Raw genomic sequence first — 18867 nt, 5'->3', positions numbered from 1 at the left:
TTCCACTATGCTCCCACCCCCAGCCCAAGCCTCGTGTCAGGCACCCAACAGCTCCTCAAGCCCACTACGTTGTACTTGGCATTTAATCCCTGCCCAACGCTGCTCTTCCCATCTGGTTTCCTAATGCTCTTCCTAACACCCCCTGCTCAGGAGCTTTGCCAACCCCTGTCCACCTGCCAGTTAACATTCTCCCAGGTTCAGCTCCAAAAGGTGTCCTTAAAGGGGCGCCTGGGTGGTTCACTTGGTTGAGTATCTGCCTTTGGCTCAGGTCATGATCCTAGGGTCTAGGATCAAGCCCCAGTCCAGCTCCCTGCTCAGCAGGGAGTCTGCTTCTCCCTCTCCCTCCGCTCATGCTCGTTCTCTCAGATAAATAAATAAATAATTTTTAAAGTGCCCTTAAGGTAGAATTAAATCTTTTCCTCCCTGCCAAGAGCCAATCTTCCACCTCTGCCCTACACACATCCATTAATACCTGGCACACGATCTTGCACCTTAAATTAGATTGAACGTGAGCCTGTCTCATCTCTCTACCCACTCACACCCGGCCAGGAGCACCCTGAGGAAAGGGCCTGAGAGCTGTCTATCCTTGCCCTCACAACCCTCCCTTCGGGGCCTGGCTGCCCAGCATTTATTCTGAGTTCGTTGAATACAAAAGAAACAGGATGCACAGGTGTCCCTAACCCAGAAGCAGACATCCTGTAAACGCCCTGGAGTGCACCCCCTAAGGGGCAGCTCCCTTCGCCGGCCAACGCACTCCGGGGCCACACCACCTCGGGAAGACTCCGCCAGGCGCCCGCAGCCCGGCCGAGCCCGGCCAGGACGTCACATGATTCTCCAATCACATGATCCCATAAAACAGTGGAGGGGGGAGGGTGGGAAGCGAGAAGAAGGGAGGGACGACCGCGAATTGAGTAAGAAAAAAAAGCAGAGCTTTGCAGGCTGGCCCCGCCTCTACCGTCGAGCAGCAGCCAGTAGGAGCGCGACAGCCCGGACGCCTGGCCAATGGGAACGGAGGTGGGCGGGCCGTCGCGCCGCAGGCCCTAGTCCCGAGCTGCCCGGCCCGGCTTCGCAGCGAGCGCGGGGCCGGTCACAGGTAAGGAGGGTGGCCGCGCAGACCTCTCGCTTCCTCGGCAGTTCGGCCGGGCGGACGTGAGGGCTTGAGGCTCGTCTGGAGTTTCAGCCGGGAGGCAAGAGAAGACTGGCTCAGAGAAGCTCCTTTGGGGCTTTCCGATGCACAGGAGGCAGTTTTACGGGGGGCCGGGGGTAAGCAGTGATTGCAGTGACCCCCACGAGAAGGGGGCTCTCTCCCTCTCCAGCGGCTCCGGAAGCTGCAGCCCCTTCCCCAGAGCAGGGACCACCCCATTCTTGAGCCGGCTCCGGGCCGGTCCGGGTGCTGCTGCTGGTGCTGCTGGTGCTGCTGCTGGTGGTGCTGGGTGGTCCCCGGGGCACTGGGAGCGAGAGAGGCGCGCGCCCTGGTCCTGGAGCTCAGAGGGCTGCGAGTGGGCTGGTGGCCCTGCCCCCTCCAGGGTAGCAGGGCCGGGGGGGTGGTGACCGAACGCGGGGGTTGGGTCTGCCGCTCCCGTACTTCCTCTCGTGGGGGGTGGGACCAGCCAACTTCCGCCTCTCCCGGCCACTTTTCCTGCTCACTCGCAGTTGGGTTGGCTCACCTTTTGGGAATCTCTCTCCTGACTCTGGGAGTTGGGGGCTGCCACCTAGTGGAAGATGGCAGAGCTGGGGGCTTGAAGAGGCTCCTGTCCCTCTCTACCTTGGCAGTGGGGGGTGGCGGGAGAGAGGTCATCCTTGGTTGTGAGTGTGTGCGCGCCTCTGTGCATTGGTATCCACTAGAAGCACACGCTGTACCCCCTAACTTTAGGATGCCAAAGACTGCCCCGTGGTCCCAGATTTGTGCAGACAGGCACCTCTTCCGGCCTAAGCCAGGACAAGGGACAGCCTACGGAAGGTTGAGGTGTGACTCCCAAGAAGTAGGCGGGACGAGTCTTGCCTGGAGCTGTGAGTGTAGAGGAGAGGGTGAAAGGGGCCAAGGTATAGGACCAGCCAGGCGGTGTCCCCTGGAAACGGTCTCTGAGCTGGGACTGGGGCCGCGAAGAGAGCCAGGTGAGGGAGAGAAGGATGCAAGTGACTGGCTGGGTGTAAGTCGTCGCCACACCCAGTGTGCAGTGTCCACACAGACTCATGGGGGAACTGAGGCCCCAAGACAGCAACTTTTGAGGCTCTCACCATCAGTGGTGGCAATTCTAGGACTAGCACCCCAGTGCAGTATCCAGCACCCCTGTGCTTCTCATTTCTGTCCTGCCTTGTCCACCTGCTCAGAAAATGCTTCTGTCTCCCTCCTCTGCTTGGACCCCAGGCCTCTACTCTCCTGGGGTTCAGGGGTCCATTCCTGGGCACTGTGCATGGTGCCACCTGGTGACATGAACCCAAGTCTGGTATGCTTTGTAGCTCTCAAAGCCTGTCATCTCCATGACTGGATATATGACAAGGGCATGTTACCGAACTTCTCTGAGCCTCAAAGTAAAGGTAATTAGTACTTTGGATGGCTGTTGCAAAAAAGAAAGAAAATAGGATAGAGTATTGTAACTGGCCCGGGAGAGGCTCAACAAACTTTTTTTTTTTTAAGATGTTATTTATTTATTTATTTATGAGACACAGAGAGAGGCAGAAACACAGGCAGAGGGAGAAGCAGGCTCCTTGCAGGGAGCCTGATGCGGGACTCGATCCCCAGACCCTAGGATCACACCCTGAGACAAAAGCAGACACTCAACTTCTGAGCCACCCAGGCATCCTGAAGCTCAATAGACATTACTAGTCTTGCCCCTCCAGGCAGGGTAACATCTTCTGGGCCCATCCCATTGAACTAGTAGGGCTGGCTGAGCTTGGAATACTCATTTAGGAAGTCAGAGGTTACTCCCCAGAGACTCATGATTGGTTTCTTCTGCTAGTGCAGCTGTGTGAGTGCATGTGATCTTCTTCCTGTACTGCTGAGTTTCAGCTTCCGGGTAGGGGGTCGGCAGGGTTTGGGGGTGGTATGTTTGGGGAGTCTTAAAGGGCCTGGTGGTGTTGGGGGAGCCCAAGGGCACAGGTGTCTCAAAGGCTGGCCCGGCCTGTGCACCCCTTCCCTGGGTGGTTGGGGACAGCTGGGGGGGTAGGTATGGCTGGCCTCTGGGGTAGGCAGCCCAGATTCCACGGGCTACCACACTTCCCTTTTTTTTTTTTTTTAATTTATGATAGTTACACAGAGAGAGAGAGAGAGGCAGAGACACAGGCAGAGGGAGAAGCAGGCTCCATGCACCGGGAGCCTGACGTGGGATTCGATCCCGGGTCTCCAGGATCGCTCCCTGGGCCAAAGGCAGGCGCTAAACCACTGCGCCACCCAGGGATCCCCACACTTCCCTTTTCATAACTTTCTCAACACCCTGGTTTCCCACGTCATCATGTGACACCCCTACCCCACCCCACACAGGGAGGCTTCTGGAGGGGCTGGCTGGGGAAGTGGAACCCCAGCTTTTCTTCAAAGGGGGACTCCCTCTTTGCCCCCCAGCCCAGTCCTCCCATGGCCGCTGATGCCTCACCCACTCCCTGGAGGTGCCCCATGTCCCTACAGATCAGACCCACAAACCCCACAAATTTTCCTTTCACAGACTTACATCTTTTTTTTTAAGATTTTTTTTTTTTTTTTAAGTATTCTCTGCACCTAGCATGGGGCTCAAATCTACAACGTCAAGATCAAGAGTCACATGCCTTGTTGACTAAGCCAGACTGGTGCTCTCATACGCCTACATCTTTACACACTCACCCACAGATGGAGACATTTGGCCACATTTTGGGGACACAGATCGACACACATACTTGGTTGTTTTTATTTTTTTTTAATAAAACAATATTTTATTAATTTATTTGACAGAGAGAGCACAAGCAGTGAGAGTGGCAGGCAGAGGGAGAGGGAGAAACAGGCTCCCCACTGAGCAGGGAGCTTGACACCAGGCTCCATCCCAGGAGCTTGGGATCATGACCTGAGCTGAAGGTAGACATTTAACCAAGTGAGCCACCCAGGCGCCCCTGACATGCATCCTTGTGTCAGCACTTCTGTCCAGGTGCTGTTACACATATGATGCACATGCAGGACACATATAGGAAGCTGGATCTTGGGCCTCACATCTTTCTTCCTGCCTCAACAGGGAATTGTTGGAGAGGCTCAGGTGGTATCTGGCACGGACCTGGGGGAGTGACTGGCCCCAGAATCAAGGGTCACATGGGCTTGTTGAAGCTAGTCGCCAAATGCCTCTTGGTGTTTTGCAGGCAGACCATGTGGACCCTGGTGAGCTGGGTGGCCTTGGTGGCCGGGCTGGTAGCTGGGACACAGTGCCCAGATGGTCAGTTCTGCCCTGTGGCCTGCTGCCTGGACCCAGGAGGAGCCAGCTACAGTTGCTGCAATCCCATTCCGGTGAGCGCCCTGCAGCCCAGGCAAGAGCTGGCAGCCTGGCATTTTCCAAAGGGGCATCTTGGCATGGCCAGAGAGAGGGGGCAGGCTTGGGTCCTTCATTTTGCCCTCTCCTCTTGCTTTCCAGGGCAAGTGGCCCACGGCGCTGAGCAGGCATCTGGGCAGGCCCTGCCAGCTAGATGCCCACTGCTCTCCTGGCTACTCCTGCCTCCTCACGATCTTGGGGACCTCCAGCTGCTGCCCGTTCCCAGAGGTGAGGGTACCATTAGTTCAACACGGGGGCTCAGGTCAGCATTTAGACTTTCCCTCCACTCACCCCAGGTAAAAGGGCCTAGCCAATGTTGGCGTCTCTGTGTCCCACAGGCCGTGTCGTGTGCCGATGGCCGCCACTGCTGCCCACGAGGCTACCACTGCAGTGCTGATGGGAGGTCCTGCTTCCAAAGATCAGGTGCGGCAGGGGTGGAGGTGGAGGGCAGGCAGATGGGCAGCATGCAGAGGCTGGCCTGCCCAGGAGCCCCGCCAGCTGGGTGACCTGATTCCTGCCCTTGTGCCCTCATTCTCGTGGCATCTGTACTAAACAACCCCTTTGCTTGTGCTGGACAGAGGGGCAGCACCAGGTTAGGAAGGGGCGGGAGAGGATGCCAGACTCAAGGCCCAGCGCCAGGCATTCTGAGGATGGAGAGAGGTCAAGCTGGGCTGGTTTAAGGCCAGTCTAGTCACTGGATGCCCCTCCTGGTGCCATATTGCCGCAGCAGACTGGCTTGTGGGGAGAGTGGGTTAGGCGTGCCTGGGAGAGCACTGAGCCCAGTGCCGGACCCCGAGCCCCACCGTGCTGGGCCTGGAGGCTCTGGCACAAGCAGCTCCTCGAGTGACGGGAGTATTGGCCTTCCCTGACTGGGTTGGCGGAATCCTGGGTCATCCTGTCCACAGATACCAACCCCTTGGGTGCCATCCAGTGCCCTGACAGCCAGTTTGAATGTCCCAACTCCTCCACGTGCTGCACTATGCTAGATGGCTCCTGGGGATGCTGCCCCATGCCCCAGGTACAGGTTTGGGAAGAGGGGGGTGGGGGAAGCAGCAGGGGCAGAGCAAGGGGCTGGAGAGATCAAAGTCCGGGTCGGAACCATCTCTCGTCAGGCTTCTTGCTGCGAGGACAAGGTGCACTGCTGCCCCCATGGTACCTCCTGTGACCTGGCTCATGCCCGCTGCCTCACGGCCACAGGAAGCCACCCCCTGGCAAAGAAGATCCCCGCACAAAGGAGTAACAGGGCAGGTAAGGAAGTGGGAGAGCATCAGGTTCGGGGTTGGAAGTGAGGCGAGGCCTCATCTGGCTCTCAGCTGGGGAAGAGCTCCCCGCCACCTGGGCTGCCCCGCACACCTCTCTCCCCTTCCAGGGGTCATATGCCCTGATGGCCGGTCCCAGTGCCCTGATGGTTCCACTTGCTGCGAGCTGCCCAGCGGGAAGTATGGCTGCTGCCCAATGCCTCATGTGAGTGAAGGGCTAGGTGCCCACAGTCACCTGGCCCGGACACCTACCTTGGAGGGACGCCTTGGGGTGGGGCGTGCTGGCAGGTCCTTGGAAGCTTGGCTGCTCAGGACTCATGCCACCCCCTAGTGGGGGACTGAGGCAGTGTCAGCTGTCACCTGGCTGCTCCCTGAGCTCAACGGAGATTGGAAGTCACAGGACCTTCCCCTCCCCCCACCCAGGCCATCTGCTGCTCCGATCACCTGCACTGTTGCCCCCAGGATACTGTGTGCGACTTGGTCCGGAGTAAGTGCCTCTCCAAGGAGAACGCTACGGACCTCCTCACCAAGCTGCCAGCACACACAGGTACCAGAGGAAGGCTGCAGACCCCATTCTACCTGCACCATGTGCAGGAGCTCTCCACTGCACTGTTCCAGGAACAGATAAGGGGGTGGGAGGCTGATGGCCACAAGGAGGGGACAGGGCTGGCACAGCCCCTTTTCCTCCACACTAGTCATTGCCTTTGGGTCACTGCTGAGGTGGCCTAAATATACTCTCCATTCTCCACACCTGGGTCCAGCTGTGGCGCCAGCAAGGGGTTGGGTGTCCTGAGGGCCCCCACAGCCACCGCTGACCTGTCCTCCGTGCCTTTCTCACAGTGCAGGAGGTGAAATGTGACATGGAGGTGAGCTGCCCAGACGGCTACACCTGCTGCCGTCTGCAGTCAGGGGCCTGGGGCTGCTGCCCTTTTGCCCAGGTACCCAGGAGTGGTGGGTGGGCTGGGCTGAGCAGAAAGTGGCAGCCAGCTAGGCCTCGTGCCCATTGTCCCCTGTCCATTCACCCTAGGCCGTATGCTGTGAGGACCATGTACACTGCTGCCCGGCTGGGTTTAAATGTGACACAGCGAAGGGCACCTGTGAACAGAACGCCCCCCAGATGCCCTGGATGGTGCAGGCCCCAGCCCGCCTTCAGCTGCTGAACCCCCAGGCCACAGAGAATGATGTCCCCTGTGATAACGTCACCAGCTGTCCCTCCTCCAATACCTGCTGTCGACTTATGTCCGGGGAGTGGGGCTGCTGTCCTGCCCCAGAGGTGTGTGGGTAGGGGGAGAGCATGGCAGGGGGATGACAGGGTCTTAGCCAAGGCAGGTGGCCAGCCTCCTGTTGCTTTGCTCTTCTCTCCCCTGCCTGGCCCACAGGTGGCACACCAGCTGGGTCAAGTTCATTCCCAGCTGGGGGAGCTGTGAGCAGGAGAGGGAGTCGGGCTAGGCAGGGGCTTAGCTTTTTGTCCCACATGGCAGCTTCCCAGACCATCCTGTTCTACCACTGTCCCCCCTACCCCCCCCACCCCTGCCAGGCTGTCTGCTGCTCAGACCACCAGCACTGCTGCCCCCATGGCTATACGTGCTTGGACGACGGGCACTGTCAGAGGGGGAGCAAGGTGGTGAGTGGACTGGAGAAGATGCCTGCCCGCCGGGCTTCCCCATCTCACCGCAGGGATATAGGCTGTGACCAGCACACCAGCTGCCCCGTGGGACAGACCTGCTGCCCAAGCCTGAGTGGAGGCTGGGCCTGCTGCCAGTTGCCTCATGTGAGTGCCCCACCACCACCACCACCCCACCTGCCCTGCACAGGGGGTCTGAGTCTCCCAGGGAGAGGAGGGGAGAGTTGAAGGCTGCCCTGTCCCTCCCAGGCTGTGTGCTGTGAGGACCGTCAGCACTGCTGCCCAGCCGGGTACACCTGCAACGTGAAGGCCCGATCCTGTGAGAAGGAGGCAGACTCGACCCACCTGGCCGTCCGCCTGGCCCGTGGCCCTCGCGTGGGTGTGGGGAACGTGAAGTGTGGGGAAGGGCACTTCTGCCATGATAACCAGACCTGCTGTCGAGATAGCCGAGGAGGCTGGGCCTGCTGTCCCTATCACCAGGTCAGTGCTCCCTCACCCCTGCCCTGGAGCTGGGTATCCCTGAGAGCCAGGTGCCCCACTCTGACCCCCTGCCCCCACCCATCTGTGGCCGTCCAGGGTGTCTGTTGTGCGGATCAGCGTCACTGCTGCCCCACTGGCTTCCACTGTGGGGCCAAGGGCACCAAATGTCTACGGAGGGAGAGCCTGCGCTGGGACATGCCACTGAGGGACCCAGCCCCAAGACCGCTGCTGTGAGGCGAGCCGAAGGACTATAGAGTCTGCAGCCCTTGGGACCCTGCTCGGAGGGTCCCCACTGCTCAGGCCTCCCCAGCACCTCTCCCCCACCAAATTCTCCCAAGTCCCCCATCCTGAGTCCCACCCCCATCATGGTTGCTGGGGCCTCAACCTAAGGCCTTCCCTATCTCAAGGGAGGCTGTGGCGAAAGCCATGTTACAAGCTGCCATCCCTCCCTGTTTCCGTCTACCCTGTGGCCAGGTGCTCTTCCCTATCCACAGGTGTATGTGTGTATGTGCTGCAGTAAAGTTTGTACACTTTCTTAACAGCGTCTGATTTGACCACCTTGCCTGCCCTACTCTGAGAAGGGCTCCCACCCAGTGTCCGTGTTCCCCAACCCCACAGAAAGACACACACACACAGAGTTAATCTCACCAGTTTTATATTTGCTGTTGCCCACAGCAATCCCATCACACGATCCCCTAGTCCCCAGAGCCGCCCCAGCCACCAGCCCTGTGACATTGTAGCCCAGAGATGGGCTAGTCAGCAAGCAGCACCCCCTCCCCTCCCGGGGGTCCACAGAGAAGGCCCCCTCCCTTCCCGGCCCTCACACTAGCAGCTGAGGCCCGGTCGCCCCTCCTGCTTCCCCACAATAGATCTTTCTATGTACAGCCACGTTTATACAGGCACTGCTTCCCCCCACCCAGCCCTCCTTCCCCAGCACCTCCCCAATGGGGGTCTGGACCCCTCCCACCTCCTCCCTCTTGGAGGCTGACCCGGGTCCCTCCCGAGACCTCACCCAGCACGTACCACTGGACAGCTCCGCAGGCCCCCGGCCACCTCTCCCGGCAGGGCGGGGGGCACTGGGGCGCTAAGAGCGAGGGCCCCCGCGGCCCCCCGGCGCGCGCACCCTGGGGGCGGAGCCGGGCGGGAGGGGCGGGGGCCGGCCCGGGGGCGGCGCCAGGCCGGGCGGGGGCGCTACTTGACGTTGAACACCATCAGCGGCCGCTCCTCCCGCCGCTGCCACGGGCTCTTCTTGTCGCCCGCCTCGTCGCCCGCCTCCGCCCCCAGCTCGTCCTCTGGGCTGGTGAGCGAGTCGCGCCGCAGCTCGCTGGCGCTGCTGCGGGAACTGTCCCCGCGGCTGCGGCCCCGACCCCGGGGCACGGTGGCCGCCCGGCCCTCGGGCGCCGCCACCTCGTCCAGCAGCGGCGTCAGCGAGTTGTCCTCGGGGGAGCAGAGGCCCGTGCGGCTCTCGCTGCTGCTCGGCTCCGTGTCCTCGCTGAGCGCCAGGCGCGGGGGCGCGGGCGGCGGCGGCGGCGGCGGGGGCGGCGGGGCGGCGGGGGGGGCACGCTCCCGCTCCCGCTCCTCGCGCAGGGGCCGCCGGCGCGCGGGCCGCGCCTCGTGCACGTCGACGCCCGAGTCCAGGCTGGCGTCGGTGCTGCGGCCGCCCCCGCCCGCCTGCAGGTCGATGTAGGAGTGGCGCACCTGCGAGTTGGAGCGCCCGTCCAGGGACACGAACCAGGCGCGCGGGTGAGGCTTCACGCCCAGTTCGAGCAGCTTCTTCTCGGTCAGAGCCTGCAGCTCCCCGTTGAGCTGCGCCATGGTGGACTCGTTGAACAGCACCGGGATGGTGACCGAGCCGCTGACCGGCGCCGAGCGCCCGCCCCCCCAGGCCTCGCCGCCGCCGCCGCCCTCGCCGCCCGCGCCCGAGTGGCTCTGCATCAGCGGGCGCTGGGGGTCGGGCGCGGGGAAGGGGCGCGCGGGGCCGGGGCCCGTGCTCTCGGCCGGGGCCGCCTCGTCGCCGGGCCCCGCGGCGCCCCCCTCGCCGCCCAGGCGCACGTAGTGCGCGGGGATCACCAGGGTGGGCATGACGTTGCGGTAGACGCTGTCCTTGAGGTGGTCGATGGAGCCGCAGAAGATGAGCTGCCCGGCCTGGCTGAGCGACGGCGGCCGCGCCAGCTGGTCCACGGACTGCGACAGCAGGAAGTCGGGGGGCTTGCTCTCGGCCGCCCCCTTGTGGCCCAAGTAGTGCTCGAAGGGCGGCGGCGGCGAGGGCGGCTCCTGCAGGAAGGCCGGGGTGGCCGAGGCGCCCCGACGGTACTCCTCGAGGCCTGGCTCCAGCCCGCCGGGCCCCTCGACGGAGCGGGCGCCCTTGAGGCCCGCGCCCTCGCCCCCGCGGGCGCCCCCAGGCTCGGCGGCCGGACGGCTGGCCGCGCGTGGCTTGGCGCGGAAGAAGTCGTCCCGGGAGGCAGCCAGGTCCCGGGAGCTGGAGAAGGCCGAGTGCAGGGGGCCTGGGGGCGGAGCCTCAGGGTCCCCAGACGGCGCGGGCTCCAAGGGTCCCCCACAAATGAGGTGGAGCTGAGACATCGAGGTGGCTTGGTCTCGTTTGTTACCATCAGAGGGCCCAGACAGCTGCAGTTTGCGGTGCTGTTGCCTCGGCTTCAGGCAGCGCCTCCTGGAGGGTGTTGGGCAGGGGGGAGTGGGACCGCGACCTCAGGAAAGGGTGGGGGCCAGAGCAGCTCCCTACCCCCGCGGTTGCAAGATGAGGGATGGGGGGAATGCCTGGGACTGGAGAGAAATACTGGGGAGCCCGGAGGGGCCTTGGGATTGGTTTGCAGAAAGAGTGTGGGAGGGACAGCCAGCAGCTGTTCCCATTTGGGTCCCCCTGAGGGGAACTGCACTCCTTCACACGAAGGCGATGCTGCGAGAACCTGGGAGGAGCCCCTCTGAGGGGCCGGGCTGCAGGTCCTGCCTCCTCTCCCCCCACTTCTCTTCAGCCAGCCACCTGCTTCTGGGGTCCTAGCATGTGCATTTGCTGCCTTTTCCTGTCAAGGCCTTGAAGATTGGAATTGTATTTTACACGTGCTTGGAGCGCGAGTGCCCAGCCCCACGGAAGACCTAGGATGGGCCTCAGTCTGCTGGGATGAGGGGAGCATGGGCGATGGGGAGGCACTCACCGGCAGTAGTAGATGAGCAGACACAACAGAATGAGCACCAGCAGGGCCAGGGCTGCCAGGATGGTGAGCAGGAAGATGGTGTGGTAGGTACCAATGTCCTGGATGCCCGATGTGATGGTGACCAGTCCTGTGCCAGGCAAGGGCTTAGCTTTCCAGGCGTGGGTGCCCTTCTGCCTTCCAGGAGCCCACACTCCCAGCCTCCCTTCCCCCACTGTGCCCCGTCCTGGCTGTCCCCCTGTCTCTCACCAGCGGTGGGGGAAGCCATGGCAGCTGCCCAGTACCCCAGCTGGGGGGAGACGAAGGTCCAGTAGAGCTGTCGGCCTTCCTTCCGGATCACACCAGTGCCATTGCGTACCCACAGCCCTGGGAGAGGCAGGAGTTTTGTGAAACTCGATGCCCATCCCCCCATCTAATTCCCACTGTCTTCCCCCAAACTCCAGCAGCTGCTACCCCCTAAGGCACTCACCACTCTTGGGGTCGAACCTCCAGGCTGGAATGCTGGTGCCTGCAGTCAGGGCGCGAGGCTCTGAGGGCACGGGCAGGGACAGGTGAATGGGGCCCGAAAGTGGGACTTCTGTTCCATTGCCCGTCAGCAGGTGCACACTCACGGCAGCCAGGGGCATCAGCTCTAGCCAGGAGCCATTGCCTGGGGGAAAGGAGACAGGGCTGAGGGCTAAATCCTGATGGTAGGGAGGACGCCCTTCCATGCGGAACATGCAGCTTACCTGAGCTGGAGGCCTCAGTTCCCAGGAAGGCAGGGAAAGCGCGCATTTCCTGTTGGGTGCTGGCAGGTGTGAGCGAGGCCCAGAGCTGGCTGTAGGTGGAGCTGACCGGCAGGCGGGCGGCCCGGCGCTGGAACTGCACCCAGGGCTGGGAGCGGGCACCTGGATAGAGAGGCAGGACTGCTGTGGCTTGGCCAGGGGCAAGCTTCCCCAGGGAACAGAGCAGAAAGCGAATATTTGAGAAGGGAGCTAACCCAGTAGCCACCAGGTTAAGCCACTTGGGAAGGTCAGAGAGGGTGGTGGCTTGGGGAGAACTGCATTCATAGAATGCTGACAGGGAAAGGACTTGGACCTGAAATCTAGTCCTGGGTGTGTGACCCTGAGCAAGTTGCTTGCTCTCTTTGAAACACCGTTTCCTTATTAACCTATACAGTAGGGAATCCCTGGGTGGCTCAGTGGTTTAGCGCCTGCCTTTGGCCCAGGACTCCAGGATCGAGTCCTGCGTCGGGCTCCCGGCATGGAGCCTGCTTCTCCCTCCTCCTGTGTCTCTGCCTCTCTCTATGTCTATCATAAATAAATAAATAAATCTTAAAAAAAAAAAACTATACAGTGAAAGGGTTCAGGTCCTCAAACAATTCCCGTTGCCTAGTGTGTGGCGGGCACTGTGTCAGGTGCTGGAGATAGAAAGGTGAAGAATACACAGTCCACAATTCCCTGCCTTGAAGTTCACGGTCTTGTGCAGGGCTGTGCATCTGGGCACCTGTCAGAACTCCCTGCTGTGTTGGGTGTAAATGGTCTCTGCGCTGCCCACAACACAGTACCCACTAGACACACCTGCCATTTAAGCCCTTGAAAGGTGGCTGCTGTGACTCAGAAACTGGATTTATTTGAAATTTTTCAAAATTTATAATGAACTTTCATTTAGCCACATGTTGCTAGTGGCTGCTGTATTACACAGCTTAAGATGTGTGTGTCTGTCTGTCTTCCTTGGGGTAGGAGGGGGCGTATAAAGAGAATTCCAATACAATAGGGTAGTAGCTAATATTAAGCTTTAAGATGCGCTGGACACTATTCTGAGCAGGCTTCCTGTGTTAACCCCTGTAATTAGTACAATAGCCCTGAAATAGGTGCTTTCATTATGAACCTTGTGGTAAACACACAGAAATGGAGCCCAGAGAAGTTTAGTGACTTGCCTAAGGCCACAATCCTGGAGCCGGACTGAAGCTCAGGAAGTGCGGTGCTGGCCCAACTTCTCAGCCCCTCTTCATCCTACCTTGCTATTAAAACAGCAGGTAGCAAAGGGTGCTTGGCCCACCCAGCTGGGGAAGGCCCAGTGGAATCTTGCAGGCTAAGACTGACTCTACCAGGAAAGAAAATGTACAGGGACCGCCAGGAGAACGGGTGACCGAAAGGCCCAGAGGCACGGGGCAGCATGCTGGTCCATGGACACAGGTTGCTGCATGGCACGCAGGCCTCATAGGGCACGGTCAGCTTTATGAAAGACTCTAGGCTTTACCTTGAAAGCAGTGGGAGCCACAGGAGGCCATTAAGCTAAGAGGCAACAAAGGGATCATTTGGCATTTTATTACTTATTTATTATTTTCTAAAGTAGGCCCCATGCCCAACATGGGGCTTGAACTCATGACCTTGAGAGTAAGAGTTGAATGTTCTACTGACTGAGCCAGCCTCATTAGGCATTTTAGAAACTTCCAAGGACAGTCTAGAAGCCTCTGGTTCAGGACCAGGGAGATGAAGATGAGCAAACGAGTAACTTGGAGATAAGGGCTCAAGCTAGGAATATAAGTTGGGGAGGGGGTTCCGTCTCCAAAACCCACTGTGGCTCCCTCATACTAGCCAGCTCAATCAGTCTGCAGCAGGCACCCCTCCTGCAGAGCCAGACTGGAGCATCCCTTGCACCCTCACTGTCCCCTTCTGTCCCTGCATCTCCAGTGAAGGTGCCTTTGCTCCCCCTTCAACTCCTGAGCCCACAAGGCTCCATAGCTCCCTTCCCCTGATTCCCTTGCCCTGCTGAGGTGAGGGATGTCTCGATGCTGAAGACTGCTGCCCTCTACTTCACTGCTCTGCCTGCTTTGCAATTAGTTCAGGGTTGGCAGTGATCGGTTTGTCCGTCTTCCTACTTATCCGTGAACTCCACAAGACTTCCCTCCTATTGTTCCCCAGCACCAGACACAAGCCTGGCACGGCACAGGTGCCGCAGTAAGAGTTGGCGGGGCAGAGACTGAAGCCGAGGCTAGAGGGGGACTGCTGTGGGATTGCTGCAGGCCTTTTACCTGAGAGTTGCTCAGTCCCTATGGAATGACCCTCTGATGGCCCTCTCACATAGCTAGGCACCCAGTAGGTGCACAAGAAGTACGTGTAGATCCACCAATGAAACAGGTGGCAGGGAATAGAAATTCTAATGGTAGGAGTAGAGGGAGAATAGAAACCACGAGAAGCCCCAATAATAATAAACATTTATTGACCACCTTCTGTGCTGTTTTTTGCATGCTTGTTGATATTTAATCCTACTTCAATTTGTTTTTTTGTTTGTTTTTTAATTTTTATTTATTTATGATAGTCACACAGAGAGAGAGAGAGAGGCAGAGACACAGGCAGAGGGAGAAGCAGGCTCCATGCACCGGGAGCCCGACGTGGGATTCGATCCCGGGTCTCCAGGATCGCTCCCTGGGCCAAAGGCAGGCGCTAAACCGCTGCGCCACCCAGGGATCCCCAATTTGATGATATATTTAAATTGATGATTTGACTGTCAATATCCACATCTTACAGATGAACAAAGGCTCAGAGAGGTGAAGTGACTTGCTCAAAGGGACCCAGCACTAATATGTGCAAGAGTGGAGCTCTCTATCCCGAGTCAGAGGAAGGAAGAGGAGCTGGCATGAGGTGGGGGGAAAAGACGAGCCTTACCAGGAGAGCCCAAAAGGATGTGCACCAGGTCCTCATAGAGGATGAGGGTGGCCGGCCGCTCGGGGAGCAGATAGAGGCTGACTGACGCATACACTGTGGGAGGGGTGGCCCATCAGCTCCAGAGAAAGCTCCCCCCACACACCCCTTCAACCCCAGGGCCAGGCACTCCCTCCAACTCCAAGTGAATCCCAGTGACTGCCTCTTCCTTCAGCCCCCTCTGCATACCCCCAGCCCCGCAGCAGCTGCTGAAAGGCCCACCCCTCCACCCCCAAAGACTATTTTGGGAAGGGGCTGATGGGGTCAGCTGCTGCCCCCTCCCTCCACCTGCCCCTGCACTCACGGGGCAGCTTGTCAACACGCCAGGGCACTGAGTTGGTGAGGAAGCCGGGGCGGGCAGCAGTGACCAGCACCCAGGTGCCCAAACGGTAACTGAGGGGCAGTATAGCCACGCCCTCCGAGTCCGTGGTGCCAGCGGCCAGCAGCATCCGGTTCCCAAACACGTCCACGGAGGCCCGGGCCAAGGGCACCAGCTCCCCGCTCACATATACCTGCACCTTGATCAGGATCTCTGTGGGCAAGATGGGGTGAGGAGAGTGAGGAGGGAGGGGGGAGGAACTGGGGGGCGTCCCGAGATCAGAGGAGGGGGCTGTGGGGCCCAGGCTCGACAGGGCTTTATGACAGGGCATTGATAGGGCCCTCGTGTAAACCTCATGTCAGCGCATGAGGCGTATGGTGGTGCTATGGCCATATTTCAAGTGCCACATTTTTACATTTCTGAACTCACATTGTGCCTCTGACTGATGAGGTCATCATTGTGATTGGCAGTATTGTTTTTTTCTTCCTGGTACATGAAATAATGGTGTATCTTACAGTCAATGATGTATCAGACTTCATAAAAGATGCTCTTGAGCCCATTTTACAGATAAAGAAGCTGAGGCTCAAAGAATTTAGATATTTGCCCTGCAGTTAAGGCGGGAGACCTGGGATCCAAACCTGGGAGTCTGCCTCTAGACCCAAATTCTTAACCACTGGACCCCATGGGGCTGGTGTCAGGGAAGGGAAAGGGAAGAGGGCGGAGAAAGGAGGAATAAGTGGAGGGCCAAGGGTCCACAGGTGGAGAGGAGAGAGCGCAGCATTCAGCCAATGAGAGGGGTTGCCGGGGGGCTGGGTCAGAGTGTGGGTCCTGAAGAAAAAGCTGAGAAGGGGACACTAGGGAGTTGGTCATTCCTCTTACTCATCTTCTTCCCAGAATCCTTTGCACAGCTTGTTTCCTTTCAGCTTTAGGGACTCACCCCAACCCCTAAGCCCAAACAAGCACCTCCTGACCCCTCCCCCTCACAAGTACTGCCCACCCCCTCCCAGCTGGTCAGCTACAAGTCAGTCACCATGGCAACGCCCTCATTCCTCCCAGGAGATGGGCAGAGAGCTGGGGCCCTGGCAAGGGGAAGGAGATCTGGGGGGGCCGACCCAGGCCCAAGGGAAACTGGTGTGGAGAGGGCTGCGAAGGGAAGTCCAGGTCTTTTGCTTTCCAGCTGCCTCTGCCCCTGGCCCCAGGATAGTTTGGCCAGGACGGACCGGCAGGTGTCCTGATCTCAGATGGGGTGACCCGGTAGGGACCAGGCCTGGAGCTGTTCTCATGGATTCCCCGGGCAGCCTCTCTGATCCTTGGTACCATCTACCTCTTCCCGCTGAGCATGGCTCCACCCTCAAGAACCTGCCTCACCCCTACCTTGCTGCTAATAATAGGAGGAGCTGTCCATGCCTAGAAAGGTACAGGGGCCTCAGTACAGGGCCCAGAGGCAGGTGACGAATGGGCTCAGTGCCCATTTTACAGATAAAGCGCAAATCCAGGTACAGAAAGAAGAGCCTGGAGCTCAGGGCAGCAGGGCATGGGGAGGTCAGGGGGGCTTGGGTGTGGAGCCTGACGCTCAGCAGTGACAGGTGTCGGATCTCAGGCTTCCAACCCCAGGGCCAGCGCCACGCCTGGGCCTGGCATCCCATCCAGCTGTTCGCCTGAACCCACCTCCCACACCCCTCCCAGGCCAAAGTCCAACTTGGCAGGGGGGCTGCACACACTCAACTCTTTCCTACTCTGGTTTTCCCAGGAGCGGCCAATCTCCCTGCCCCTCCTCCACCACTACCCAGGAGGAATGCTGAGAAGCTAGAGGGGCTTGGCTACTCCCCACCCCTGCCCAGGCTAGGAGCAGCTGGATCGAGCAGCTGGGAAGAGAGGACCCAGGAGTCTGGAATATGGTCATTTGAAGGAATGCTCAGGGTTCCAGGGCCAGAGCCTCAGGGAGGGGAGGGGGCCCAAGGAACCGCACAGGGGTGGGCAGGGGTGAGCAGGTGCCTAGCAGCTTCTCCATCCCCTTCCCCTCAAGCTGGGCTCTCAGCCAGTGAGAGCCTCCCATCCTGACTCTCTTCCAGTCAATTCCCCGGGCCCCCTCCCCTGGGGTACAGGACTTGCAGGAAAGGCTTTTTGAGAAACCAGGGCCCCTTCCTACCCATCAAAGCCTCCTCTCCTCCCACAGAGAGCAGGGAAGACTGAGGCCAGAGGTGAGCCTTCCCCATTTCTCAAGCCTGACATTCCCTACTTGCATCCGTCTCTCCTGGCTTCAGCCCTGCCTCCTTCCAGGAGGAAATCCGACCCCCCTCCCTTCATCCGGACCCCACTTCCCTGAACCAGACACCCCCCCCACCCTGCTTTTCCTGTCAGCTCCTTGGTGGGGAGGCGAAGAGCGGAGAGCACTGCTTCAGGCAGGGATGGGGCCCGGAGGCGGTAGAGGGAAGCGCGCCGGGGTGGTGGGCAGGAGGCTGGAAGGTGGGCGCGGGGCTGGAGTGGGCGAGGCCCTGAGACCCCAGGCGTCGGAAGGGAGCCAAGGTCTAGCTCTCCCCCCTCGCCCGCTGCAGGAGCCCGCCCCACCCCCACCTCACACACCCACCTGGGCCGGGAGGCGCCGGGAGGCTCCGTTTCACCGCGAGGGAGAGGTTAGAAGAGGAGGGGGTGCGCTGGGGGCAGGCTGGGGATAGGAGTGGCCGGAGGTCCGCTGGAGGGGACCCAGGCACCTGCCCGCCCCGCCGGCGCAGCCCACAGCCAGCCAGCCAGCCCAGCATGGCTCCGCCACCACAGCCCTGCCATGCGCTTTGGCTGGGAAGCACCGCGTACCCCCTTCTCCAGACCCCCCCAAACTGCAGCCCCTCCCCCCTCGAGGGCTGACAGCGCTTCTTTGGTACACCCCCAATCCTGAACCTGGGGGGGCCGGCCGGGGGCTGTCAGGCTCCAGGGCGAAGAACCCCATTCGAGCAGAGTCAATCCGCCCCCCCCGCCCCCTCCCCCCTTCCAGCCCGGCTCGGGGCGCCCAGCCCCCGTCCGGGTCCGAGGTGGCAGCCGGGCTGGCGCCCCCACCCCGGCCGGGTCGGCAGCGGGGAACCCGCAGGGGGCTGCGGAGCGGGCGCCCGCCCCAGCCCGCCCCTGGGCGGGTGTCTCCGGTAGACAATGGCTCAGGCAGCAGCGCCTCGCGGACCCGGAGAGAGAAAAACAAGGCGAGAGGGGGCGGCAGCGCGGAGCCTGGGGACCCCCGCTCTCCCCATTGTGTCTCCTCGAGACCCCCGCCCCGGCCGTCGCCCTCTCCCTCCCCCCTCTCCCCCGTAAGCGCCGACCCCAAGTCGCTGGCTGCCCCCACCCCAGCCCAGGGAACAGAGTACCCCCGATTCACGAGCGCCGAGACGAGGGAGCTGGCGGGCGGGGGCCACATCGAGGGGGCGCAGGCCCGCGATCGCTGCCCCTCTCGGCCGAGACTCACCCTGCGGGCTGGGGGGCTCCGGCGGCGACTTGCCGGGAGCCCGGGAGGCGCCGCCGAGCAGCAGCCCCAGCAGCGGCAGCAGCCGCGCGAGGACGCTGGGGCCACTCGGCGGCGGCATCGCGGGGCTCGGCCGGGCCCTAGCGGCCCATGGCTCCCGCCCGGCCCCGCTCGGCCGGCCCCGCTCAGCCCCAGCTCTGCGCCGCGCCGCGCCGCTCCGGCTCCCGCTCTGGCTGCGGCGGCCGCTCGGCGCGATTGTCTCCGCCCGGAGCCGCCGCCAGCGCCCCCTGCAGGCGGCGCCCCACCCCGCAGACCTCGGGGCGCCGCCCCCTCGCTGCCCCGCTCCGCGCGCCGCCCGCCCGCCCGCCCGCGCAGCGGGCGCTCAGCCCACCCTGCGGCCCCC

The 18867-nt window shown here is 61.1% G+C and overlaps 2 protein-coding genes across 3 annotated transcripts; one reads left to right on the top strand and one right to left on the bottom strand.

Annotated features, from left to right (window-relative positions):
* The first annotated feature begins 939 nt into the window (after nt 1–939).
* GRN (granulin precursor) lies at nt 940–8386 on the top strand. 2 transcript variants are annotated; one of them, XM_025440030.3, is made up of 13 exons: nt 940–1093; nt 4318–4462; nt 4587–4712; nt 4823–4907; nt 5390–5502; nt 5597–5732; nt 5854–5948; nt 6167–6290; nt 6584–6681; nt 6771–7016; nt 7281–7514; nt 7617–7847; nt 7944–8386. In XM_025440030.3, the coding sequence occupies exons 2-13, from the start codon at nt 4325–4327 to the stop codon at nt 8079–8081; spliced, it is 1764 nt and encodes a 587-aa protein (XP_025295815.3). In that variant the 5' UTR covers nt 940–1093; nt 4318–4324; the 3' UTR covers nt 8082–8386. The 2 variants fall into 2 exon arrangements, with proteins under 2 accessions (XP_025295815.3, XP_025295816.3); XM_025440031.3 differs by having other exon boundaries at nt 1049–1263.
* A 99-nt stretch (nt 8387–8485) lies between these two features.
* Nucleotides 8486–18666, bottom strand: FAM171A2 (family with sequence similarity 171 member A2). The gene is made up of 8 exons (XM_025440029.3): nt 18468–18666; nt 15005–15232; nt 14665–14757; nt 11743–11901; nt 11484–11663; nt 11264–11380; nt 11018–11144; nt 8486–10515 (listed from the first exon to the last, which is right to left on the bottom strand). The coding sequence occupies exons 1-8, from the start codon at nt 18583–18585 to the stop codon at nt 9039–9041; spliced, it is 2499 nt and encodes an 832-aa protein (XP_025295814.3). The 5' UTR covers nt 18586–18666; the 3' UTR covers nt 8486–9038.
* Between the last annotated feature and the right edge of the window lie 201 nt (nt 18667–18867).

The sequence above is a fragment of the Canis lupus genome, chromosome 9 (genome assembly GCF_003254725.2).
Source record: "Canis lupus dingo isolate Sandy chromosome 9, ASM325472v2, whole genome shotgun sequence".
NCBI lineage: Eukaryota > Metazoa > Chordata > Mammalia > Carnivora > Canidae > Canis > Canis lupus.
Note: the sequence above shows the minus strand (reverse complement) of the source record. Positions and strands in the feature narration are given on the sequence as shown.

What these genes read in the sequence shown, in the direction of transcription:
- FAM171A2 (XM_025440029.3), bottom strand. Translation starts at nt 18,585, where the DNA reads ATGCCGCCGCCGAGTGGCCCCAGCGTCCTCGCGCGGCTGCTGCCGCTG. An exon ending in GCGTGTTGACAAGCTGCCCC is followed by an intron (nt 14,758 to 15,004) that starts GTGAGTGCAGGG and finishes CCCCTCCCACAG; the next exon opens with TGTATGCGTCAGTCAGCCTC. An exon ending in CTGCTCATCTACTACTGCCG is followed by an intron (nt 10,516 to 11,017) that starts GTGAGTGCCTCC and finishes AACACCCTCCAG; the next exon opens with GAGGCGCTGCCTGAAGCCGA.
- GRN (XM_025440030.3), top strand. Translation starts at nt 4,325, where the DNA reads ATGTGGACCCTGGTGAGCTGGGTGGCCTTGGTGGCCGGGCTGGTAGCT. An exon ending in GTCCTGCTTCCAAAGATCAG is followed by an intron (nt 4,908 to 5,389) that starts GTGCGGCAGGGG and finishes TCCTGTCCACAG; the next exon opens with ATACCAACCCCTTGGGTGCC. An exon ending in CCTGCTGTCCCTATCACCAG is followed by an intron (nt 7,848 to 7,943) that starts GTCAGTGCTCCC and finishes GTGGCCGTCCAG; the next exon opens with GGTGTCTGTTGTGCGGATCA.